General features: G+C 39.8%; 1 protein-coding gene across 15 annotated transcripts in view; it reads right to left on the reverse strand.

The window, feature by feature from the left end:
- AKAP6 (A-kinase anchoring protein 6) overlaps positions 1 to 27,557 on the reverse strand; it is a 285,186-nt gene that overhangs the window by 148,001 nt on the left and 109,628 nt on the right. For all 15 annotated transcript variants that reach the window (XM_065686397.1, XM_065686389.1, XM_065686390.1 and 12 more), the window contains one exon: positions 17,148 to 17,270. In XM_065686397.1, the coding sequence (XP_065542469.1) occupies positions 17,148 to 17,270 (123 nt within the window). The remainder of the gene's footprint in view (positions 1 to 17,147; positions 17,271 to 27,557) is intronic.

The following is a 27,557-nucleotide window of genomic DNA, read 5'->3' on the forward strand; positions in this document are numbered from 1 at the left end:
TATTTAATAAGTCATGTGAGGTGTCCCTGCCCATGGCAGGGGGGTTGGAACTAGATGATCCTAAGGTCCTTTCCAACCCTAACTATTCTATGATTCTATGTGCAGCCCTGAACACACATGCAACTCTTACCCTCTTTGAAAAATCTACAGAATGAATGAAAACAATGTTTGACCACTTGGAATAAGTATTTTGCCTTCCCTTGGGAATGAGTTAACTGGCAGAGATGAAAGGAGACTTTGCAAGTGCACATTTGGGGCTTCTGGTTCTTATAAAACTTATTTGTACTTCCCCAAATACTAGTGACCATGCTAGTACAGAAGTAGCAGATACCACAAAATATTCAAAAGCCCTCATTTCTTAGGGAAGCGAACATTTCCTGTCTTTCCTAACTGCTGTAGTCAGGCTGATTGGCATAGCAGAAAATGATATTGCCAGTACTGTAACAAAATGATGTTCTTTACCGTATTTGTCATGGTTGAAAGACGCATGTTGCTCAGACAGACTCTTAACAGTCTTTCAGGCAGCAATGTACCTGACAGTGACAGAATGTTTTTGAGAATTCACCATTCAAATAAAGAGCATTAAACAGAAACTTTGCTACCTTCAGCATTTTGTCTAGCTCAATTTTCCTTGTATGGGCACCTGAAAATATTGGTTTGTACCAGCTAACAAATGGGTCAGCCAAGAGAAGTTAAAAAGGAAGAAGGATGCCTAGTTTATATCTGGCCCTTTCTTAAATCCAGAGTTTTATGACCCCAAATCTAGAAGCTCTTTTTCTTTCATAAGAGCATGTCTGAACAAGCACTGACAATATTTAATTTACTGTTTACTTAAAACAGGCTTGTACTGAATAGTTTGTAATCATGCACTTCACAGGAAACGCACTATGTGTGTGCCTTACACAGCAAAAGAGAACCTAAAGGACCTGAGAGTAGGTTGTGTAATTTCACATAATTGAAGTTGAGTATAGATGCAGCTGGATGTGGCAGTGTCTCAAGATGATATGGATGTGTTTGATAGGAAAATTGGAAAAGATGAGGTATTCTTCTTCATTAGTAAAAAAAAAAGATTCATTTAACATAACGCACCAGATACTACAATACAGCTTGATTTTCAGGTGCACCTATTAACCAGTAATAATGTTAAACTGAAGAAGGAAAGTATGATGAATAAAGATGGGGCCAAACTTTTGGATTTTGACTAGCAATATTCTCCTTGTGCAAAATTCTGATTTTATGGATAAATTATGCAAGGTACAAAGACTGTGAACATACACGAAACTGAGCAGAAATAAACTCTTATTAGTACATAGGCACCATGTCATGGTTTAACTCCAGCCAGCAACTAAGTACTACACAGCCACTTGCTCACTTCCCTCTGGTGGTTTGTGGAGAGAATTGGAAAAGTGAAAAAACTCATGGGGTTGAGATAAAGGCAGTTAAACAAGGAAAGCAAAGCTGCACATGCAAGTAAAGCAAAACAAGCAATTCTACTTCCCATTTGGCAGGCAGGTGTCAGCCATCTCCAGGAAAGCAGAGCTCCATCATGCCTAACCATTACCTGGGAAGACAAATGGCATCACTCCAAACATCTCTCCCTTCTTCCTTCTTCCCTCAGCTTCATATGAGCATGACACCATATGGTATGGGATATCCCTTTGGTCAGATGGGGTCAGCTGTCTTTGCTGTGTCCCCTCCTAACTTCTTGTGCACCCTCAGCCTACTGTTGGTGGGGTGACGTGAGGAGTAGAAAAGGCCCTGACTCTGTGTAAGCACTGCTCAGCAATAACTAAAACATCACTGAATTATCAATGTTTCACAAATCCAAACCACAGCCCTATACCAGCTAATATAAAGAAAATTAACTCTATACTGCAGAAGCTCCATCAGGGAAAAAGCAGCACCTCCTGATCTATACTGGGCTCTGAACACACTAAAAATGAAACAATGTTTCCAGAAGATAATAATCTCTCCCTCTCAGCTTATTTGTCTTGACAACTGGGGATGACAAAAATATTTGAAAAAATATTTAAGTTCCCCATAGGATTTTTTTATGGCTGTAGATACTTAAGTTCAGGAAACTTCTGTTGAGTGGGTATCCTGCAGTATGTGTGCATCGAGCTCCGATATGCAATCTTTCACTGTTTTGCAAACTGCTGCTCTTGGCAAATCCTTGTAATTTGGTAAAACACAGCGTGGGTCTTGACCTATTCATATCTGCACTAAGGATAGTCAGCTATTAAATATTGTTGTTTCCAGTGGCACACAGACTTGGTATAAGCATGCCCTTTTTTTAAGTCATGATGTGCCCAACTAATTACTTCCAGTGTATTTTATGTCTCTGAAACACAAATAAGCAACTAGGTATCACATACATATAAATATAGATTAGTTTAAATGACACAGCAGTTTACACCTATTGCCAGATTAAGATGCTGTATTAGAAGAAATATTTTAATTTTCTCAGTCAATCATACTATTACCATGTGTGGTGTATGGGTTGCCCCGACACCTAATTTTTCTCAGGTTCGTTTTTGATGCGTTTAAATACCTTTGAGAAAAATATCACTGCTTCCAGGGCACTTATTTTTTAGAGCAATGGTACAAAATATTGAAATTATTTAAGTGATCTATTATTTTAAGTCTGAAATAGATTTAAAATTTCCTAATAGTCACTGTATTTAGGCACACTTGAATTTTGACTAAGAATGCATCACTTTTAACACTCACTGTGACAGATACAATTCAATTTTGAAGTTTAGAGTGATGGGAACAGTTTTTGGTACAAAAGAAACGGGATTCATTGACCGAGAATCTGGAAAGATAACCAAATTCCCACAAGTATTATCAGCAATATGTGTTTTGATAGAGGCACAGGTCCAACACACTGTAAAATCCTAAAACAATGATGGAGCAAATGTGTGTTATTTATTAATCTATGCGATATACCAATAATCTCCAAGAAAAAAAAATATTGAAAATGTCATTTAAAATTTCTTTTTAATTTACTAATTTTTTTAACTTAGTTTAATTTTACATTCCATTTGTCTTAAAGGGAATATGACTTAAAACAGTTCCTGAAAATTTATTCTTATATTCTTAATATACAGTTACTTTTGCAACAATATTGTTCATGGCACAGTTACCTCCCAATAGCTTGCTATAAAAAAATACCAAGATATTAAGTAACTGAATTCAACTTATAGTTGTGGAAAGATAGGTGTTTTTTCTGTTTTATTGCTTTCTGGAGTACTTCTGACCACACAGAAAGTTTCTGTTTGGTCACTGCCTAGTATTTATGTGCATGAGTTAATAACCTAATGATCCGTGTAATAATGTAGTGGTATTTTCATACTCCTGAACACTACCTACCAATGCCATTTAGTAAATCAAGAAAGTAACTACCATGTAGGCTGCCCTTACATTAACATGGAAATGGTAATATATATTTAGCATTCTAATGACATAATACTAAATATCTAATTAATTGGTCAATGGCTATATAAAATGGATATTAATATGTAATTTGTACATGAAAGAAGATCTTATCTTCTATGAAACAGTGCATTTCACACATTATGTTTACAAATAGATCATAAAATTATTTGACTTTTTAACAATTGGGAAATATCTTATTTATGAAAGTCTCATATTTTTCATTGGGGATATAAAGACTACTTAATATTAGAAATCACTAGGATATTTTTTCCTGGGAATTAAATGTTGTATATGAAATGGATTGAGTCAATTTGAAGTTCAAGTTCAGGTCAGAACCTGAATTTGAAGTTCAGGTTCAAGTCAATTCTCCTTTGTTCAAGTTTCCATAAAACTTAGATGACTATAAAGACTTTTTTATTTAATTCTTTGCTTTTAAGCTGTATTTTTATCTGAATGACACTCCACCTGTTAAACAGAATGTAAGCACTATGTAAATGCTTGTTGCAGTTCCATAGTTAAGTTTAATTTTTGCCACAATGGCAGGGAATCTACCTTTATTTTTTAAGGACAACATGGTGAATCATCCTCTGAAGCTGCAGCACTCACTTAAGGGTCTTTTTCTTCTCTCCTTGAGACTGAGAACATACCCTCCCTATAACAATGATGGCCAAATTATTAACCCTGGTCCCAAATGATTAACCAGGTTCATTTGCAGAATTAAGAAATGGAAAAAAAAAATAACCATGGGAGATGCAAAGAAAAACATTTAGCAATCAAGACCTCCATTCGTGCCTTAAATTTTCTATATTTCTGATGAAATCTTGGTCATTGCAAACTCTAAAACCCATAGAGCAATTGCATTACTTCTAGTACTTGAAGTGTGAATGACATTATGCCTCTGAGAGACACAGCACAGGACTCATGGGAGTGCACCATAGCTCTTGGCAGGTAAGTAAAAGAAATATAGTTTAAATGGTGCTGAAAGCGTGCTGGTTTGTCCCTTGACATCCTAGCATTATATTAATGATTTCCAATCTCAGAATTTTTTTAAAATATATTTTACTTTCAAAACTAAATTACAGACTAGATCTATATTGATTATTCCAGCACACTAAAATTTCAGGTAACATCTCACATTTTAATCAACATAAAAATTACAATTCACAGAGTTCCTCCATAAGCATTACACAATTCATTAATAAAGTAAACGTTACTTTCAAATCAAATTTTTAAAGGTGTTTCTAAAGTTGTTGCAATGATAAATTAATGTAAAGGGCATGACAAAGTTGTCATTCAAAAAGTAATTATTATGCAACTGCTATAAAGCTTCTAAGTCAGAACTTATGTGAAATAGTTTTCTAACTGGAATTTCCTGGTCAAGTTAGTTCAAAAGTTGGTTTAAACCTAATGGCAGTTTGGTTTCATTGTATTATTATAGGCACTGAATCCCCTGCGTGTAAACAATTTCTTCTGCAGGCCAGGCACAAGATGGACCCAGCGGAATCCCTAATTTTCACTGCTCAGACTTACAGTACCTTGTGTTTTGGGATACCTCAGCAACCAAGAGTTTGACAGTTTCGGGTGGTGAGACTTGAACACGGGATACATTTTTAATACTGCCAAATCACATTACTCTGCCTTGTTCAGCTTCACCCACAAGTGCAAATGAATGAAGACATTTCCCAAAGTCTGAATTCAAACAAATAAAAATATAAAAAAAGGACAAAAAAAAGACCCCCAAAGCATAACCAAAACCAAACAGAGCAATAGAATTGCTCTTGAGACACAGATCAAACTTGTTTATACATTATATTTCCATACGCTTAGATCAAAAGACTTCAAAATCCTCATAATGATAGCGTTTAGATTTTGGACATTAAATTTTCCCTTCTCTTTCAGTAGAAGAAGCAGAGCTACCTTAAGATGACATCCTAATGTGCTTTGCCACTGGTTTAATGCCTCCACTGTCCAGAAAGAGCTGAAGCTCTCAGAAGTAGAAAAGCTGGGACAGCCTTCTATGGACCTAGTTAACAACTAGTAAGTTACAGGCAAGCCCAGCAGTGTTAACTTTAATTATAACCCTTCCTATACACATCTTTGTAAATCTCAGATGGTAGCAAAGAGAAGAAAAGGAGTCCTGGGAAGGTTTGGGAAAAAAAAAAAAAAAAAAAAAAAAAAAAGAAAAGAAAAGAAAAACCCCAACAAAATAAATGCAATATCCTTCTTTTTTTTCTTCACAGCTGTACAAAGTATCTATACAAGGTTAGGCATCTAGAAATTTGGAAGACGGGTTTAGAAAAAAATAGTACTCTTAACAGTATTCAAGCCATTCAGTCTCTGGGAAAGTTATTAAGAAGTTACTGGTTATCCTACAGGCTTACACAGAATAAACCCCCTGAGTGGTAGCAACAGTATGGGAGGGCAGTAAATGGACAGTCCCTTCATTAAACACACACATAGTGATAACAGATCTCCATCACAACAGGTCTCCTAATTCTGTGATGCTGGGAGTACAAACGTAGCCCACTCCTCCTCCTTACAAAGAAGAGGTATGTGTCAGCTCTTCATTCCATGACATTATGGGCAATGACTGTAGATCAAGTGTAGTATTTCTGTATTGGTCAGGACAACAGTATTGTAATTAGTAGGATTTATACTTGAATTTTCTCCTACAGACATGTTTTTTCTCGTATTTAGTCTCATAAAAAGAAAATAAAGTCGTTGAAATTCAAAAGAACGGTCCAAACAGTTTAGAAACCTCTATTTTTCCCCAGTGCCAGCAACCATACACTCTCTGGTTCCAATCTATAACACAGGTACATCCAAATGTATTCGATGACAGCAGCATTTTCCTTTGATTTTCTCAGGCACTTACCTCAAGAAACAGAACAACTTACAAAGAGGTTACTAGATTTACAGATTTTTAAAACTGAATAATAGTCTCACCTGACAATATACATGCATTCCCTTTATTTAAGGTTGATGTCTTACTACCTAATAAGTCCTTTTACTTGCCTGTGTCATTTGAAATCTATCGAGTTTACTATCATAGAATCTTAGAATAGTTAGGATTGGAAAGGACCTTAAGATCATCTAGTTCCAAGCCCCCTGCCATGGACAGGGACACCTCACACTAAACTATGTCACCCAAGGCTCTCTCCAACCTGGCCTTGAGCACCGCCAAGGATGGAGCATTCACAACTTCTCTGGGCAACCCATTCCAGTGCCTCACAACACTCACAGTAAAGAATTTCCTCCTTATATTCAATCTAAACTTCCCCTGTTTAAGCTTGAACCCATTACCCCTTTTCCTGTCACTACAGCCCTTAATGAAAAGTGCATCACCAACATCCCTATAGGCCCCCTTCAGATGCTGGAAGGCTGCTATAAGGTCTCCACACAGCCTTCTCTTCTCCAGGCTGAACAGCCCCAACTTCCTCAGCCTGTCTTCATACGGGAGGTGCTCCAGTCCCCTGATCATCCTCGTGGCCCTCCTCTGGACTTGTTCCAACAGTTCCATGTCCTTTTTATGTCTAGGACACCAGAACTGCACACAATACTCCAGGTGAGGTCTCACAAGAGCAGAGTAGAGGGGCAGGATCACCTCCTTCAACCTGCTGGTCACACTTCTTTTGATGCAGACCAGAATATGGTTGCTTTCTGGGCTGCGAGCGCACACTGAAGCTGGCTCATGTTCATTTTCTCATCGACGAACACCCCCAAGTCCTTCTCCACAGAGCGGCTCTGAATCTCTTCTTTGCCCAACCTGTAGCTGTGCCTGGGATTGCTCTGACCCAGGTGTAGGACCTGGGTCAGGGCAATATGTCTGACTAGCATGCTCTGCAGACTGCTTCCTATATAAAGGACATATATTAGGGAACCCATGACCAAAATACCTTCAAGAAAACAGCATAAAATTCAGAAATTCAAACTAACCATAAGCTAAACAGATTCAAACCAGAGTACTTAGAGCATGAAGAAATTAGTTCACTTACGGCGCTCAGACTCTTTAGTATCAGCATACTGCAGATACAGTTGTGTATTTTGAGGAAAAAATCAAAACTGGCTGCCATGGACATTGGAAATGCCCATATAGCAAATACACAATACAGAACCTGGACATTTCAAAGGCTTTAATACCTTTAATAAAATTACTGTTACCACCACTACCACAAATGCGGCCAGTAGATTAGCCCATGGCATGTGTATTTAACCTTAGTTTCAGCAAGAACAGGTATTTAATACTTGTCTAAAATGACATTTTTCAGAAAATTAGATTTTCCAGGGAGATAAGAATGATATTTTTTTTCCAGACATAGCAGACTTGTTACAAACAGATGATCAGTTATCATGAGATATCACAGAAGTATCATTACTTCACAAATACAATTTCTTAAAAGTTAAAATACAATCTGTTTTTGTATGAAAGCATTTGCTGTTTGCAGCTAAGAAAGTGCTGAGCCATGATGTGTCCAGAAACATTTATACTGGACAAAAGAAAATTCTTATTTCATTTCTCTTTAGATAATAAAACTCTCAAAACTCCCATAACTTATGAAGAATTTGATTTTTAAATAGATGGCATCTAAACTTTCTATACAGTAGAGAAGTAAATGCTAGTGTAAATCATCTTGTATAATTTGTTTCGAAATACTAGTGATACTTGCTGTATGATATTTTAATGAGGTAGCATGTAATGTAAATATGGTGACTGGGAAGGTTAATATAATGAAATGATTCTGGGCTAAAATGCACTTAAATGTGACACAATACTTGTGACTAAATTGAGGTAAAAATTACAGACAGGGACCTCAAAATTTATTAGGAAAGAAAAACCAAGAAATTCTGATTCATGCAAATAATCATTTAGCTTATTCAAACAACACTTTGTACTGAAATGACTAGCAACTTGTACTATCTACACAACAATCCTTGCTATTCTACTTTCAACTAAACAGCACATACACTTTTGCCTAAAAAAAAAACCCAAATAACCATGGTGTTAACAATTAATTATTTTCAAGGAAACCATCCTCCTCCATTCTTTCAAAAAATTACAAACAATTTCTCTTTGCTCTATCTGGAGAAACAGGAAACCAGCAGCTGAAATCTTTTCTAAGGGTATCTTATATCCACAGATGCAGTAAGACTAAAGTGAAACATTGAGAACAGCCCTGCTGAGAAGTACTTGGGGGTACTGGTGAATGAAAAGCTGGCCATGAGCCAGCAATGTGCGCGTGCAGCCCTGAAAGTCAACTGTGTCCCGAGTTGCATGAAAAGAAGTGTGGCCAGCAGGTCAAGGGAGTTGATTCTCCATCTTTTTTCTGCTCTGGTGAGACCCCACTTCGAGGACATCCAGCTCTGAAGTCCTCAGTACAGGAAAGACATGGACCTGATGGAGAGGATCCAGAGGGATGGAGCACCTCTGAGGAAAAGCTAAGAGTTGGGATTGTTCAGCCTGGAGAAGAGCAGACTCTGGGGAGACCCTATTGTGGCCTTTCAATACCTAAAGAGGACTTATCAGGGAGATGGGCACAGACTTTTTAGCAGGGCCTGATGCAGTAAGACAAGGGGTAATGGTTTTAAACTAAAAGAGGGCAAATTCAGACTAGATATAAGGAAGAAATTTTTTAGGATGAGGGTGTGGAACAGGTTGCCCAGAGATGTGGTAGATGTCCCACCCCTGGAAACATTCAAGGTCAGGGTGGATGGGGCTCTGAGCAACCCGATCTAGTTGAAGATGTCCCTGTTCACTGCAGGAGGTTTGGTCTTTAAAGGTCCCTTCCTATCCAGTTTTATGATTCTATAATTTGCTCTCCTGAAAACTGCAAACTTACATGTAAGGCAGGTTACCCAAAATGGCAAAAGGAAACTGCCACACTGGAAGAAAGTGCATCATCCTTGGAAACTCTGGACCCTTCTGGTTTTGAGGAAAAACTGCAAAATCTATAATTTCTCTTATCTCCCAAACATTCTCTGTACTCAAGATTCCAAACTTTTAATCTTATGGAAAATCTGAAGAGTGTTTAGGGCAAAAAGCTAGTTCTAAATTTCTAATAATATTTCTTAATTAATTTTATCTCCACTGAAAAACATTGTTTGCCAACATCTACTAATGAATGCAAGAAGGATTAAAAAAGTTCCATCAAATAAGTTTAAAATAAGATATTTTTCATGTGTAGATTTCCATTTAAAAGTCTTGTATTAGGTAGTTCTAAGTATGACACTAAACACAAATGGCTTTGGCCAAAAGACCTAAGAGCACACTACAGCAATGTGCGCAACTAGGAGCTGTTCAGCAACAAGAAAACAGTACTGTGTTAACAAGGGGAAAAGTTAAAACTACAAACTTAAAAGTCCCAGGCTTCAGCAAATAAGAGTGCCTTTCATCTAAACCTTTTCCTCAGTGGTTCTTCACATTTCCTAATTTGCTAGCTTGCTCCTTTACTGCACATGTCCATTGCAAAATAATGTGGTTTTGGGTCAGGGATAAAAAGCAATAAAATGTCTATTTTAGCAAACAAAAATGGTCAAGAGCAAGATGGTGAATTCTTATTTGTGGGGCTGCTAAGAAAGTGTTTGGTTTCACAAGCACAGCAGTACCATCTAGACAGATCCTTTTAGCTTATAAGCTGCCTTCAGGATACTGTTTTTGATGAGAAATGATTTGCATACCACCAACTCTATCCTTGGAGTCTGCTAGTAGCTGATTTTGATCAGGGTGCCAATGGGCAAGAATCAGCATAACAGAAAAGAAGAGCTACAAAAGATAAAGCGAATCAGAAACCATTTTCAGAAGCTCGAAACCATTTTCAGAAGTTCCTTTTTGGTAAGGTCAATGAAGATGTATTTTCATTAGGAGGTGATTTGAGCCTAATCATTCACAAAATTTACAGTTTACCTCACCTTTTTCTCTAGTAGGGCTGACTTCTGAAAAACACTGCTCCATGAAAACATGTTAGTGCTATCAACATCTGCTGGTTTGGGTGGCTGTCTGCAGGGTGCCAGAAGTCCAAGTGATTGCAGCCCTCCCATCTGAATGGGAAGCACACAGCTCCCAAATTAGTTTCAGCAATGTTACTCAGCTGTGAAGACCCATAAAATTAAAAAGAATAATTTCAGTCACTATTCCAGGTGTCTCCGAGAGCATTTACACTGTGCTTTGGTGTTATCCAAAATGAAGCATATAGAAACTTCTGTTTTGCAGAAGATCAGGAAACCAGGTTTTAAAATTTGCAAGAAAACTGTCGTCCAAGCTGAAGACTGTCTATTTTGGCACATTCCAGATGAAGACTACCTTTCAAATTGTAGAAAAAAATAAATCATCCTCTTTACCAAACCATATGGTTACTTATCATGGCAAAATCTATGGAGTTTAACTGTGATTTAAGAATGAAATTCCAATTTGGCCTAAAGTTAATAATTGTAAAATAAAGTCTATTTGCGCATTTGCATATTTTCGTCACTGACATGGACAGTGGGATTGAGTGCGCCCTCAGCAAGTTTGCCGATGACACCAAGCTGTGTGGTCCAGTTGATATGCTGGAGGGAAGGGATGCCATCCAGAGGGACCCTGACACGATTGTGAGGTGGGCTGATGCCAACCTCATGAAGTTCAACCATGACAAGTGCAAGGTCCTACACCTGGGTCAGAGCAACCCCAGGCACAGCTACAGACTGGGCAAAGAAGAGATTCAGAGTGGCCCTGCAGAGAAGGACTTGGGGGTGCTGGTCGATGAGAAAATGAACATGAGCCGGCAGTGTGCGCTCGCAGTCCAGAAAGCCAACCGTATCCTGGGCTGCATCAAAAGGAGTGTGACCAGCAGGTCGAAGGAGGTGATCCTGCCCCTCTACTCTGCTCTTGTGAGACCTCACCTGGAGTATTGTGTGCAGTTCTGGTGTCCTCAACATAAAAAGGACATGGAACTGCTGGAACAAGTCCAGAGGAGGGCCACGAGGATGATCAGGGGACTGGAGCACCTCCTGTATGAAGGCAGGCTGAGGAAGTTGGGGCTGTTCAGCCTGGAGAAGAGAAGGCTGCGTGGGGACCTCATAGCAGCCTTCCAGTATCTGAAGGGGGCCTATAGGGATGCTTGGGGAGGGACTCTTCGTCAGGGACTGTAGTGACAGGACAAGGGGTAATGGGTTAAAACTTAAACAGGGGAAGTTTAGATTGGATATAAGGAGGAAATTCTTTCCTGTTAGGGTGGTGAGACACTGGAATGGTTTGCCCAGGGAGGTTGTGAGTGCTCCATCCCTGGCGGTGTTCAAGGCCAGGTTGGATGAAGCCTTGTGTGGGATGGTTTAGTGTGAGGTGTCCCTGTCCATGGCAGGGGGGTTGGAACTAGATGATCTTGAGGTCCTTTCCAACCCTAACTATTCTATGATTCTATGATCAGGGCTGTGCCTGTGTGACATACAGGGCACTTAGTCACAACAGCCCTGGGTGGCCCAGGAACTCCCCAGCTAGTCTCTGCACGGAACAGAAAATACCCTAATAGGGAACAACAGACCAACTTGAGGGAGGCTGCCTTCCACCTTCACAACAAATTGGTTCACTAATTATTCCAGGGGCTGTGAGATCTTCAGATGGTCACAGAGACGTCTGCAGGCAGCTGTTGCTGAGCTAAGAGCAATAGACACACATTACTGTATAATTCAAAGTGCTGACTAATATCTGGAGTGGACAATATTGCCATAGCAGGTTTAGAATTAACTAGAACAAGAGTTTGGGGAGTTCTACCAGTTTAAGCTGAATGTGTCATGCAAGGATGCTTGTAATAGAAACTTGTATTATTGTACTGTCCAAGATATCCTCATGGAAGCATTACCTTATGCAAACAATCAAGTAGGCTCATGATGTAGGTTTCTTGTAGCATTTTGGGGGTTTTATTATTATTTGTAATAAACTTTTCTTGCTAGTCGGGTTAAAGACAATAGAAAGGGCTTCTTCAAATACATAGCAAATAAAACTAAAACAAGAGGCAATATAGGCCCACTGCTGAACGAAGTGGGTACCCTGGAGACAGAGGATATAAAGAAGGCAGAGGTGCTGAATGCCTTCTTTGCCTCTGTCTTTACTCCTGCAGACTCTCCCCGAGGGCCCCGGATTTCTATAGCCCCAGAAGGAGTCAGGACAAAGGAGGAGTTTGCTTTGGTAGATGAGGATTGGGTTAGGGATCAGCTATGCAATCTGGACATCTGTAAATCGATGGGTCCGGATGGAATGCACCCACGGGTGCTGAGGGAGCTGGCGGAGGTCATTGCTAGGCCACTTTCCATCATCTTTGGTAAGTCGTGGGAAACGGGCGAGGTGCCTGAGGATTGGCGGATGGCAAAGGTCACACCAATCTATAAGAAGGGCAAGAAGGAGGACCCGGGTAATTATAGACCGGTCAGCCTTACCTCCATCCCTGGAAAGGTGATGGAACAACTTATTCTTGACTCCATCACTAGGCATATCAAGGATGAGGGGGTCATTAAGAACAGCCAACATGGTTTTATGAGGGGGAAGTCATGTATGACCAACCTTATAGCCTTCTATGAGGAAGTGACTAGGTGGAGGGATGAGGGTAGAGCGGTAGATGTAGTTTTTCTTGATTTCAGTAAGGCATTTGATACTGTCTCCCACAGCATCCTCATAGATAAGCTAAGGAAGTGTGGGCTTGACGATCAAGTAGTGAGGTGGATCGAGAACTGGTTGAAAGGAAGAAGGCAGAGAGTTGTGGTCAATGGCGCAGAATCTAGCTGGAGGTCTGTGACTAGTGGAGTTCCTCAGGGGTCGGTGCTGGGACCGGTGCTGTTTAATATTTTCATCAATGACCTGGATGAGGGAACTGAGTGCACCCTCAGCAAGTTTGCTGATGACACAAAACTGGGAGGAGTGGCTGACACACCAGAGGACTGTGCTGCCATTCAGCGAGACCTGGACAGGCTGGAGAGTTGGGCGGGGAGAAACTTGATGAAATTTAACAAGGGCAAGTGTAGAGTCTTGCATCTGGGGAAGAACAACCCCATGTACCAGTACAGGTTGGGGGTTGACCTGCTGGAAAGTAGTGAAGGGGAAAGGGACCTGGGGGTCCTGGTGGATAGGAGGATGACCATGAGCCAGCAATGTGCTCTTGTGGCCAAGAAGGCAAATGGCATCTTAGGGTGCATTAGAAAGGGAGTGGTTAGTAGGTCAAGAGAGGTTCTCCTCCCCCTCTACTCAGCCTTGGTGAGGCCGCATCTGGAATATTGCGTCCAGTTCTGGGCCCCTCAATTCAAGAAGGACAGGGAATTGCTTGAAGGAGTCCAGCGCAGAGCCACAAAGATGATTAAGGGAGTGGAACATCTCCCTTATGAGGAGAGGCTGAGGGAGCTGGGTCTCTTTAGCTTGGAGAAGAGGAGACTGAGGGGTGACCTCATCAATGTTTACAAATATGTAAAGGGTAGGTGTCAGGATGATGGAGCTAGGCTTTTTTCAGTGATATCCAGTGATAGGACAAGGGGCAATGGGTGTAAACTGGAGCATAGGAAGTTCCACGTTAACATCAGGAAGAACTTCTTTACTGTAAGAGTGACAGAGCACTGGAACAGGTTGCCCAGGGGGGTTGTGGAGTCTCCTACACTGGAGATATTCAAGGCCCGCCTGGACAAGTTCCTGTGTGATGTACTGTAGGTTACCCTGCTCTTGCAGGGGGGTTGGACTAGATGATCTTTTTAGGTCCCTTCCAACCCTTGGGATTCTGTGATTCTGTGATTCTGTGATTCTGTCTGTGTGACATCATTTCTCAAGATGTCACAAATGTAGAAAAGCACAGCTCAATGAGGAGACTTTAAAATTCAATCCTTTATCAAAAATTTACATTGGGACCCTAAAATGACAGTCAAGAATTTTACATACTGAAAAATTTGGAGCATGTTCACAACTTTGTCCTTGTCTCCTCTGCATTACTTTTCCCAGCCAATAATGAAGGGAACAAAAATATTTTTCTGTTTTCTTGCTCCCATATTTTCTTTTCTTAGATTTTGACAGCAGATTTAATTCATGAATGCAAAATATTCTCTCTTTATGGCACTAATTTTGTTACTGCAACAAACATATTTCCAAGAAAACAATATCACAGGTGGTGAAATTGATAATTTGTGCCAAAGGCTAAGGTCTTGTCTCTACTAATAAAAATACTAATCCACACTGAGTTTTCACTGCTTCTATGACCAGAAAATCTTCACCAGTGAAGAATCATAGTTATCAGGCTTGCTAGCACAGATGCAGAATATCAAAGAGAACCAACACATTTTCTTTGTTTTACAGGTTAGTTTGCTACCAGTATCTCTACTATGAACACACAAGTGTGGAATCTAAACTTGTAAAGTATTAAGACTCCTTTACTTCAACAAATCTTAGGTAAGCCTGACAGCACATATAACCTGACTGGCAAAAGAAGAAAATGAGCACTGTAAGTACCCTCACAAAGATTTTGATTGCCACTGTCTTGCAATGCTCAACCAAAAGAAATTTTAACATTGAGCTTAATGTGAATTGAAGTTCACATACTTCTGTTTAAACACAGATTAGGATTTCTGACAGACAAATGCCACTGAAAAGCTGACAATCTAATTAATACAAATAATTATCTATAAAAAATGCTATGTATTTTAATAGTTTAATTCTGCTGAATAGATGTGAATATGATAGCATATGTTTTGTGAAATCCCAAAAGAAAAGGCATGGTTACCTTTTTTCATGCTGTGCAATCATTTTTTCACTGGCAATATATGCCATAAAAATGATTATAATATCATCAAATGGAAAATGAACTGTTCTTTAGACATTTCACGCCTTTACAAAAGTAAAGGGAAAAAAAAACCCACCTTGTTTCATAACATAGACATCCTGAAACACACAAAGATTTTCCTGCCCCAAAGATATCACACATACAGAGTACACCTGGGAGCCGAAGTACTTACAAGAGAAAGTGAAGTTGTACAAGTGCCTACATACTCATTTATTCTGACTACCCCTAGCAATGAAGCAGTTGCCTCTGGGCTACTACCCCACATTCCAGCCTGACAGACTCTTTTGGCCTCACCTCCCACAGAACCACAAGTCAAAGTTGGAAGTCATTTGCCTGCAAAGCAGCTATTCTGCTCCTTCCCAGAGAGGAAGGGAAAAAAGAAACTGACTGTGACAAAGACTCAGCCTCGTGATTGCCCTGTTCCTGCAATACATTTCTTTTCATCCAGTCAAGAGTGAAAAATGCAATCCTACTAATAAAAACTCATCTCTCCAAAAGTTTCATGTTGCAGAGTAAGAGGAAAACAAATTGAAATGACCAGTGCCTTTTCTGAAGTCTGATCTTACAATGTGCTCTGTGTCTTCAGAGCACCTGCAAACATAATGGGATTCACGGGACCAAATGTGTGCAGTACAATGCAAAAGTCCAAACTCTGTCACAACATCCAAAATCTGCAAAAGAAAATGAAAATGCAGGGTCTTCATCTTTGATAGACTATCCCAATGGGCTCTTAATCTAGTGGCTGTCCACAGGCACTACCACAACAGAAATATTTAACAAAAGACATGGAAGAGTTTTCTGTATAGCTGAAATTCTGAAGACAGTTTTCAGTTTGCCTCTAATTGTATACATTGTTAATGTATACTTAATTCATTTAATAACAGTCATTCCAGTATTACAGTAGGGATTGGGATGCCATTATTTCCTATAATGCATCATGTGACTTCCTGGGATGGTTGAATAATTTCCCACCATCAGATTATCAGAGACTTGGAAATGAGACTGGGCTTTGAGGGTTGATGCTCTATGTAGGTTCAGCTAATGCATCATCTTATCTAGCTGGAGTGTCCAGGTCATTAGTTCAGAATAGTGTTATCACTGGGTTTCCTTCTAATTGATACTGTCAAGAACTAAGATTTTGGCAGAGAGAGGGAATTTCCTAGCTCAATTTTCCATTCTTGTTTTTCCTTTTTACCAGACAGTTTACCTATGAAGATACCCACCCATCAAACTGTTTACACTGATCTCTATTTTCTACCTACAGCATAAAATTTTGCTTTTGAGAAGCTAACGCCTGGTTTAATTCAGGTCTTTGTTTCACTTCCTCATAACCAGAAACAGCTCTCTTAAGAACTCAGTGAAAGTCTTATAAGGTTTATCAAACATTTCTCAATCTTAATAACCTGTAAAATATTCAGGAGTTTTCTACTTCCACCCAATGTTTTCACTTTTTGCACAAAGACAAGGTTAGTAACAGTTATATTAATTATACAACAGAAATGCACATCAAGTAAAATGATTGAAATATTTATTTGAAATATTTTAGATGACTCTGTACTATGCTAAAGCTGTGGGAGACAGATTATGATTTCTTTCCAGTAAGAGTTTTGTTAATGTTACAATGTAGTAAAAATCCCAGGATGATCAGCATTAAAAGTCTTTTTGCTGTTGTCATTTTCTTGCCGTTTTGGAGATGACTTCTGAGTTGCAATGTAATTCTGGCTTTTAATATTGTTTTGATAAAGCTACCGTTATATATTTCAAATACAGAAAATATTTTGTTGGTATTTTCATTAAAATAAACTGTAATGCTGCAGAACTTACATTAAAATAGAGATGCACATTAGTAATTAAAAAATAATAACCAAATAAAAAGCACACCAGAACACTTCAATTACTTATAGTAATCATCAAATAATCTCGTCCTACCAAGTGTGTCTCCAGGTACAGTTTAAGGCTGTCTGTCTCTGCTTTAGGAGGAGTCCAATTCTCTGTTGTTTCCATGGCTTCATTTAACCAGTGAATGAATTCATCCAGCTTGCTTACAAACTCCTTACCAGATAAGAAAAAAGAAAGAACAAGAAAAGCATATTTGTTAGTAAAATGGAAATCTGAAAAATGTATGCTCCTTTTTTTTTTTTTTTTTTTTTTTTTTTTTTTTAAGCCAGGAGAGTACTGTACGGTAAAATTTTGCCTTTTACAAGCATGCAAATCAAAAACACAAAGAGCAAGTGGCTTTCTAGGCAGCATGGTATTTCTGAGGATAATTTAAGGTGGTATTTTGGGACAGGACAATGAGACATCCATTTGACTGTGATGAAATGTAGAAAACTATAAAGTTTTAGAAAATACGAGGAAGATATGTAAAAGGCTCTGTATAGATTACAATAAAAATTGAGCTGAAGACCTTGCACTGGGAAGACTGGGTATAGCACAAGCACCATTGGTTGAAGAAGTGCTGAATAATGCTGCATGAACAAGGCATACGTTGGTAAACTGAGGGAAGAAACTACTTGCTAGAATTTGGGTCTTCTGAATCCTGTTTTGGTTCATAGGATGAGACTCAGAGAGAAGAAATCAAACAGTGCGTGAGGCAGAATATATAGCATTTAATATAAATATTGCTGATTGCATATGAGCCACACAGATGATGCTCCTGAGAAGACAGGAGCTTCTGCTTCTCAGGAGCACCATTTATTTCAAGATTAGTACCAATTATATTGTCTGATTAAAAATAGTGCCCCTGAATTTACATGATTGAATGATACTATAGATACATACTGAGTACAGATAATTTTACCAAGGTCTTATCCACTGCAAAGCAAAACAGTAAATGGAATAAACTGACCGTGATATTTATAAGCACCCTGAAAATTATCTCTGAAGAGGAATGTCCATCTATTACACGTATCACAAGACTAGATTAAGTTAGGTCTAATACATGTTATATTACTACTTATTAACTATGAATTTCACAGCATGGCAAGAATTTTAATTTCCAGTTGGACAACAATTTGGTATACCCACTCAGTATCTTACTCTCACTGCTGCATTTATGGAATGATTTCTGCTAATTATTAATCCATTCAGATAGCTAAAAGCAAGCTAAGCATAAAACTCTTAAGATTACTAAGTGACTTGGGAGCCCAAATCTCCTTCTCCAAAGTGGCACATGAAACTGAAATTCTAGACAAGACAGAAACAGGATTTTGAGCAGTTAGCGTACAGCTGTGTTGTGCAAAGTGTAATGGTGATAATCCAGACCAAGCACAGCCACCTCTCCTTCAAAATTCATGGTAGCAGAGTCATCATTATGGCCCAACACTGTGCCATGAAGCAGGGTCGAATAATCAGCTCTTGGCTTCCAGATGAAGTGGCGGTGCCTTTGAACCAAAGCTAGCCTCTGGCAGGATACTCCAGCGCATACTGCAGGCGTGACAGCCCTCACTGAGGCCCTCTGAAGACTTGTTTTAATTATTCTTACTATTTTTTACATCAGTCCCCATGAGTCCTCAGGATGAGGAAGTTATTTTCCATCTCTGTTCATGGAATTCACTATATCTCAAAGCATTACAAGGAAGCAAACTCTAATTTGCATGTTTTGTTGTAGACTGTTTATCAGAACATTCCAGAAAGAGGGAAGAAAGATAGGAAAAACAACCCAGGGGATATGGTAACTGAGATGACATGCCTCCATCCTGGGCTATGTTTCCCACATCAAGCCGTGGAACAGAGCAGGGGCAGGATGTTCCCCTGGCTCAGTTGCTTACTTTCTTCAAGCTCGCACTGGAGCATAAAAGATGCCAGACTGGCAGAAGAGTGGTAGACATGAGCTGAGGGGGAGAGGAGCAGAAGGAGTAAAGTCCTTCTAGCCCCTCCAATAAATCTCTGCCTGCATTTTAGCAATGTGCTGTCCTTGAGAGACAAGGTGATATGGTAAGCACAAAAAAAATGAAGAAAGGCTCTCTCTTGTATATGCGTCATGTATTTTACGGAGACAGACACGTATAACATCTGCCTGCAGTACTTGCTGTCTGTATGCCTTCAAAAGGCTTGCACCAGTATAAAAAGCAACTACTAGCAAGTGAGTTACTCTGACCTCTCACATAACGTGCCTGTGTTTTAAAGTCTTACTTCACACTGGTGCTTAGAAACTCAGCAGGCTGCAGCAGCCTGGCACTCACACCTAGCCTCACTGATGAGGTGGGCTGTGGGCATAGCAGGCCCCAGCGGTGCACAGGCAACACCCGGGGGCTAGTTAGGGTACCTGGGGAAAAGATAAACAGATACAGCATCCTACAGAACGGTGATGAAACAAGTTATCTGAGATAAAAGAGGTAATGCTTACAGCACTAGTGCCTCAACACCTTAGGACTGGGGCTGGGGACACAGTGGCCAAGGGGAGTCCTATGGCGGAGGAGAGCACTGGTCGCAGCCAGCCCCGGTGGGTATCCTCCAGCCAGGCAGCACAAATCTCAATAACCCTCGTATTTTTCAAACGACGGCAATGAAATTTTATTGAAACCATTCAAAAGCGCAAATCTGTAGAAACCGAAAACAGCAGAGGGCAAAGGAAGGGAAGGGATGCGACGGCAAGACGGGGCAGCATAGGGCCGCCGGCGGAGGGAGCGCCGCCCGCCCGCCCGCGCGCCGTGCCTGGGCCCACAGCGCCACCTGCCGGCAGCGCGCCGGCGGGTCAGGCGGCTGTCGGGGAGAGAACAAGGGCAGCGGAGCCCGGCGCCCCGCAGCGCCGGGAGCCGCGCGCAACGGGAACCCGCGGTTACCTCCAGTTCTGCGTAAGATTCCGTTACAGCAGTAAGGTTCCTGCTTCATTGTTTACCACCCAGTGATCGGAACGACGCCCCGTACTTGGTGCGGTTCTGTCTCAACAGTGCCTATGAGCCCATCCTGTTTATTTTAGGACAGACTTACAGGCCTGACGCCAGGAGCCACCTTTATAGCCCAGCCACGACCTTCGTGACTCATCCCTGCCCTGGAGGCAGCTCCAGGTTGGGAATTGAAACCTATGCAAACATAACCTCCCATAGCGGCTCGGGAATTACAAACAAGCAATAGTTTTTGCTCTTGATGCTGAACTCTCCTTACTTGCCTTTGACTTTTTATCTACAGGCTTTTAGATCCTGGCCAGCTCTCGCCACCAGCTGTAACCAAGACCTGGTACAAACGGTTCTGCTCTGCTGACCTGACTGCCTGTTCTGTTGTGCTTAGAGAAGGAGCATCTGCAGTATCCGTGGTCCATGCGGCCCTGTCACAAATATAAATCCAGGTCCTTAATCTCCTCAAGTCTCGTAACAAAGGGCAAGTCCAAAACATAACCCATCTCTGACAGTGGGGCTGCTGCCCTTCTCCAGATTGACCAACACTGAGCCATTTCTGTGTATTCAAGATGGCAGAGTTAGGAACAGAATGCAATTAATGATGTTCATGTACTCAGGGACACAAACAGCATTACAACAGTTGCTTTTCTCCCCATCTAGCATATTTCCAAGAATACACACTCCAAATAAAAGCTTTAGACAAAATAAGTTCTAAAAAAATAAGGAAAAAATCTCACAGAAATCTATTGTGAGACTCTGACAGGGCATTAAACTGTCCTTTGCAAAACCAGATTACAATGTAAATTATATCAATATCAAGGAATAGACTTAATATGCAATCCTAAATCCAAATCCAGAACTTAGTGAAAGAAATAAATTCACAGGATGACAAATTTTAAGCAATAAAGGATATTTTCCAGGTTTTTTCTTAATTTTATAAAATCCCCATGTAACCACTTTACATCACTTCCTAAACACTTCTTGCCTTTCTGCTTTTTTAGTTTGAACTTATATTTTTTCATTCTCTAGATAATTATTTTTCTTTATCATTCTTAAAGTGGGAAAGTTTCAACATGTATAACCTTCGGTGGAAGTATGCTGGTTTACACTAGGCAAGGGTCTGTTCTGGACTGTACTGCACTTATAATGAAAATACGGTAAAATCTACCCAACTCATGCTTTGGTAATGGGTAATTAAACTATTGTATTTTTTATCAAAACTTCTTGGAAGTTGAAAACCCATAGTCAGCCACATTGAAGCTGAAAGTTACTGTACAAGAATTCCTCAGAGACAAAAGAAAGGAACAGAACAAAAAAAAAAAAAGGAGCACCAGTACAATCCAGTTTTTTGACCAGCTGGGTTCAGTTTTACAGATGCAATAGCTTTGTATTGTGCTAGCAAGCTAGCTGTAACTAAGAAACTCAACCCCTAAATGACACAGCATAAAGCTACTCTTATTCTATGCTGCTTAGTACAGAAACAAATGTTTCTGGATTTTTGTTGGATGATTTGTAGCAACTTCCGTGGTAAAGTTTGCAAATAATGATAAAGCTGTTCCCATACCCCACACAGAACATTTTTAAAGATTCCCTTTTAAAAATTTCAGCTTTCCATTTTGTTTCATGGCAACTCTACAGATTTTCCTTGGAGGAAGAAGGAAGTTCTAATCACATATGCCTGAACAAAGCTAGAGCAAAAATGGCTTCATTTGAAATTTGGCATGTACAAAGTTATTTTTTGCAGCCTAATTCTATTTGCTCTGAATGGATAAGAATGAAAAAGACAAGTGATGGGGAGGGGGGAAAGTTGTAACTCAATGTGTCTCCTTTGGTGTCTTCTAGAATGAAAATATACTTCATTCAATTGTTCTAGAGAACTAACGAATGAATGAACTGAAGAATTTAAAGTAAATTTGATGGTATTTAACTAAATAACCTGAGACTTCTTCATTAATGACCAGAACACTAAAATTTTTTGAATCATAAAACATGAGAATTCTTTCATGAGTCATCTAGAAAGGGCAGGGATGAATCAGCTCAGAGGCCAAAGGCATGCATAGGTATCAGGCTGTGGAAGGATGTAACTGGAAGTTTGCCTCCCACCTTTATGCTGTTAAATATAAGGGCATACAAAAGATACAGATCCCCAGCTGCTGCACAGGGCTGCAGGGCTCCCTACACCCAGTATATCTGATGAAAGCCTCTTGGGTTAGGCAGCCTGGTTGTTTTTTTGCATGTGGGATAACAGAGCAGGAGAACAGCTGTGGTGGTATGCTGCCAGTACAAGAAACCCTGGAGCATGGCGGCAAGGCCTGCAGAGGTGCTCAGATGAACAAGTCTCAAATGCAATTCATTACATTTAACAGGACTGTGTGTATTCTGCCTGTCCCAAGTGTGTGTCAGAAAAATTAAATACTTAAAATGAACACAGAAATAAGCAGTCTTTGGCATCCCAAGCATTTTGTGCCTGAGTCCATTCCTTTTCCTGTTTTGCTGGATTCTATTTGTATATTCCTCCCTAGTAATGACGCCTATTCAGCACACCTCACTGCTCGCTACCTGCACCTCACCACTGCTCTTTGGCACAGCCCGAGACGAGCCTGTGTCACCCATCACTCCCTGTGTGTCTGCAGCTTCCACAGTCTCCTCCTGCGCTTTCCCTTTGAACTTTGGAGGCTCACCCCATCTCTGGCCAAAGGCCAACCTCCTTTAGAAATAGACATCAATTAACTTCTCACTTCCTAGTTTGGAGCAGCAGACCGGAGGCTGATGCTTACTGACACCAAATGGGTCAATCAAAGAAATTTTAGTATCCCCTGACCCTAGCTACATGGTCCCCTAGTGTTGGTGGCACAGCCAATGCTCATGGTCAATAAAGGACAAGGTAGACCCCAGGAGACACATGGGCTGTCAGCAAAATAACAAGCAAGTGACCAACTTAAAAACTTCTGATAATAGCTACAAAACTCATGAAAACAACGTAAGTGCTTGTGATACTGTAGGAAGGCTCGAGCCCCTGATGATGTCTGTGCATTATTCTCTTTGACTGTCAGGGGTGTTGCTCAAACATATTCTCATTGGATTGCAATTTTCTGAGCAGCACACGATTAGGACCACCCAGAAAAGCTTTTACTGTCACAGTCATGATAAAAATGCCTGACTATCAAGTGAGTCACTTAAAATATGCATAAATAACTCTCAACTAAGCTAACACCACTTCTTGCGCTGGAACTTTTAGTTTCCTAACTTCATTTCAGTGGTTTAAGTTTAATTTTACTTTTACATTACAAGCTCTCTTCTTTATTTATTTTTTTTTTTTTGGTCACACAGGAAAGTAAACAGTTCTGGTGGTCAATAATTTTAGCACTTCAAATGATCTCATTTAAACTTTGAAGTTCAGCTTTCATTAATTGAATGGAACAGGAAAGGAGGACGTTTCCATCACAGCTGCAGCTATCACTTTTCAAATCCAGCTTTTATTAGACCACATTTAGAATGGTAACAGACTAAAACCCAGTTCTGTAACTTAAGTTTTAGCCTAAGAGATAACACATTTGTGGTTATCAAATTTAAAACAAAACAAAACAACCCCCCCCCCCAAAAAAAAAAAAATCCATGGAATTTTTACTATATTAACAGACAACTTTTTTTCTTTTGGTACACTAAAATAAGCAGTATCTTAGACTGTCTTAGTATATTTTTGGTGTGAAATTCCTTTAGATGGGGAATTTGGATATTTGCACTGAAACTTGCATTAACATTGCCAAAATTATACCATGAAACACAGAGGATGCTACTGAACCCAATTAACACCATTATGGACAGTTTTATGGCACTCGGCCTAGACCAAATTTTGGGTTTACTTTTTTTGAAAAAAACCCCAGATTTACTGTGCCTACATCACAGAGGTAGCAAAATTATTTTAATACTTTTCTGGCTTGTAATTTTAAACTGTGCAGTGTTAACACCACTCAGTTATTAGTCTAACATGTCAATTTAACATGTATGCTGGCTTATACTTAAAGGCACTTCTGGTTGTTGCATTTGTAAAAGTATAACGCCCTTCTGATGACATGGACTAAGATTAAAATTTGAATAAAAGACACATGCCAAACTATTACATTCAAATATATTAAAAATCATCTGCCATGGTAGCTAAGAGTAACAGTGGAAAGTCTACTGTATTCCACAAACCTTGGTGTGGAAACACAACACAACAGTGCTTGTTAAATCACTACCCCTGACCTTTTTTCTCTCCACCTTCCCTTTATTACACAAAGGGAGTTCTCTTCTTAAAAGAATTGGTTATGAGGCTGTGTGCTTAAAAATGAATGTCCAATTTTGTTGCAAGCAGACAGTGTTGTAAAGTTTGTTCCCAATTTACAAAAAGACTGAGTTCACAGAGGGGTCCGTGTACAAGGATGGGCTGGCTCTAAGGGCACTTCTATCACAGAATGCATTAAGAAAACCCTTTGTCTAACCACAAAAGGACTTGCATATTAGTCTCAGGAGGAACACATTCCTGCCCATGGACTTTATTTTCAAAAGGATAAAAGTGTGCTTTCTTCACAGGCAAAGGTAAGTCAAAGAATACAGGTACTCAAGAGGATGAGGCTGCAACAAACTGCCATGGTCAATTTAATTGGAGTTAGACCCAGAGGCAACAATAAAACCATTAGCAGTACAGATATTGGGGATCCCCAAGGAACCAAGATGCCACAATAAAAAATATTCTTTATGTGATATTGCCAAGATTCTGTGGCAGACAGTGACCTCACAGAAACATGCAACTGACCAAACACACCAGTAGGATGGCAATACTTAACATGCAGTTCAGGATACATTCATTTACAAAACACTTCAGAAATATAACTTAGCAGCTTTCTGCTAAATAAGTACCACATATACTCAATAACCCCAACCTATGAAAATGGGCAACTTCAATGTTCCCTTCAAATAGGGAAAAGATAATTAAACACTTTTCTTAGTGGACATGCGTATAAAGCCACATCTTCATCTTCTGCTATATAATGTTTACTTAAGCATTTTTAAGACTGCTAAATTAAACAAATCCTTCATGAGTGCCCCTCTAGGCATTGTACCCAACTACCTACCACACACACAATTAGAAATGACTCCTGAATAGATTTTCGCTAATGGACATCTATATAATTGGTCATGATTTATATGGTTACAGAATAGAAAGTGGTAGCACAGGATGTTCACTGGCTCATGACTTTTCCTGCTTTTGAAGTCTCCAGGATGCATTCTGATGCTGGAAAACAAGAAGGATTAATATATAGAAATATAAAGTTATCTCAAGCAAAGTCAGTCAGACATATCTCAAATTCTCAGGGACATTTCACTGGAGAGCTGAGAGTACTTCTAGTCTTGAAAAGTGAGAACAGCAGAGCACAGTTCTTAGAAGCCTTGGAAAACACTACAAATTAATTCAGTTCTAGCTGTATCCCTAAAAGCTGGTGATAGGGTAGTCTTAATTTTTGTGGACCTTTTGGTCCACTACTAAATGAACAGATCTGCTAACATTTCTAAGTGCTTTTCCATACTGTGTTCTGAGTAGAGTAGGACTGGCAGACAAGATTTTTAAGAAGTTCTCAGCTTCCTAAAGCCTTCTAGATAAAAGAGCCAGAACATTAGAGGTAGGATAGGCTGAAATAGCATGATACAGAGAAACATGCAAGTGTTACTTTTCAATCCATTGAAAACAACTATGTTTAAAGACAGTAAACCTGATTGTGCAATAAAAAGTTCACTGCCTCCATGTGACTGTTGACTTTATTTCTGCTTCTAGACAAAGAACAGATTACGCTCATCTGAATATTCAGAAATAATTCCTAAATGTATCTCTGTAGTTGACTTAAGCCTTTCCATGATGCCACAAACATAATTCTTTCTTTACCCTATGCCTTTTCTCACCTGGTGCTCAAGGTGAAGATCTACTTTCTATTTAAAACAACTATAGCAAGGCCTCCACTGCTATTTGAAATGTACAGGATCTAAAAAGGATATTCTTAATATCAGCAGATTGTGGGGCAAAGATGGATACAGGAAAAGTATGCCAAATGCTTCCGAACCATGTTCCTGAGACATATATTCTTAGCAGACAAGCTTCCAACACCACTAGCTAACATTTTCCCCAGCCTTTTGAAGAATCACTGAACACCTAGAACCACAGAAGCAAAATCTGTGGGCTGCTGGGGAGAAAAGATCCATGTAGCCCTGAGGCAAAGGCAGCTAAGCATATGAATGTCACATAGCAGCATAGGAAAGGCCAGTGACACTCTGACTTTGCATGGGTTCAAGAGTAGAGGGGACTAGTGGAGAAAAGAGAGGGGAAAGGAAAGGCTGACTCATCCATCATTTAAAGAATCATCTGGTATGAACTTAACAGCAATATGGATTGGTTGTAAACCTCCAGAGAGGCCATCTGCCCTAATGACAATAGGGCCAGGCATACAAAATGGCTGCTGGTCTCTTCTCATACTTAGGAGGCCATGCTTCCTAGTGGAGATGTAATGCTGAAACGAGCAAAGCCAGATAAATTTTTAGGCCTCCTGCATTCATTCAGGTGAGAACAGAGTTCAGGTTCAGAAAATACGGGAGGCCAGTGCTGTATCTCAAAAGTGGTGTGATATTCAAAGCACTCCTGGGAACCGAGAAAGAAAATCAGCATCTCCTTTGTATGGAAAACTGTTACATATGCCTTCACGTTTTAGATCACAAAACTATTTTGCTTACCTTCCTCCCCAGTTATCATGTGTACTAATTTGAATATTAGGGGGGTTGAGACACTTTTTCAAACTGTTTACTTTCCTTGACAGGCCACAGTGCCAGTCAGCAGTGGCAGAGACAGAGCTGCAGCCTGGCCTTGGAGAGAGCACGCTTGCTGGAGCACAGCCTGCGCAAGCCCTCTTGTGGAGGCAATTTATACTGACTGAAAAACACCACTGTGCAAGCCAGCTAAAGCATCCTCGCTAACAAATGAAAGCAATATTGACAAAAAACTCCTACACAAGTTCTGTTGCCACTGGGTTATGCAGACAGAGATACATTGGTTAAAGAAGTAAGTATTTTCCAGTGTTCTAATCAGAAGTGATGGCTAGAAGTAGCTGTTTACTTACTGGCTTTTGCCAGAAAACCTCTTCAGTGTAAATTTGCATTCACAAGTTTCTAGCACTCCTCCCTAGTCTGTGTAAAATTTTAAGGTTACTGGGAAAAAGTTCCCGCGGAAACAGTATTGAATCTATGGAGTGAAGAGCATAAGCAGCAGAAATGGAAAATAGAGGAGTTAAAGGTTACCAATAGCTCCAAAAATGACACAGAAAGGAAGAACAGACAATAAGTAAATAGGGCATAAACAGGGAGGAAAATAGAGGAGGAGGAAATATAAGCAAAGGACAAGACAGTTCTTTTTGTTAATTAAAAAAAAAAAAAGTTATGTTCTTTGAGTCATTGGGAATAAAACAGGCAGGCAAAAGTT

The sequence above is a fragment of the Lathamus discolor genome, chromosome 6 (genome assembly GCF_037157495.1).
Source record: "Lathamus discolor isolate bLatDis1 chromosome 6, bLatDis1.hap1, whole genome shotgun sequence".
Taxonomy (NCBI): Eukaryota; Metazoa; Chordata; class Aves; order Psittaciformes; family Psittacidae; genus Lathamus; species Lathamus discolor.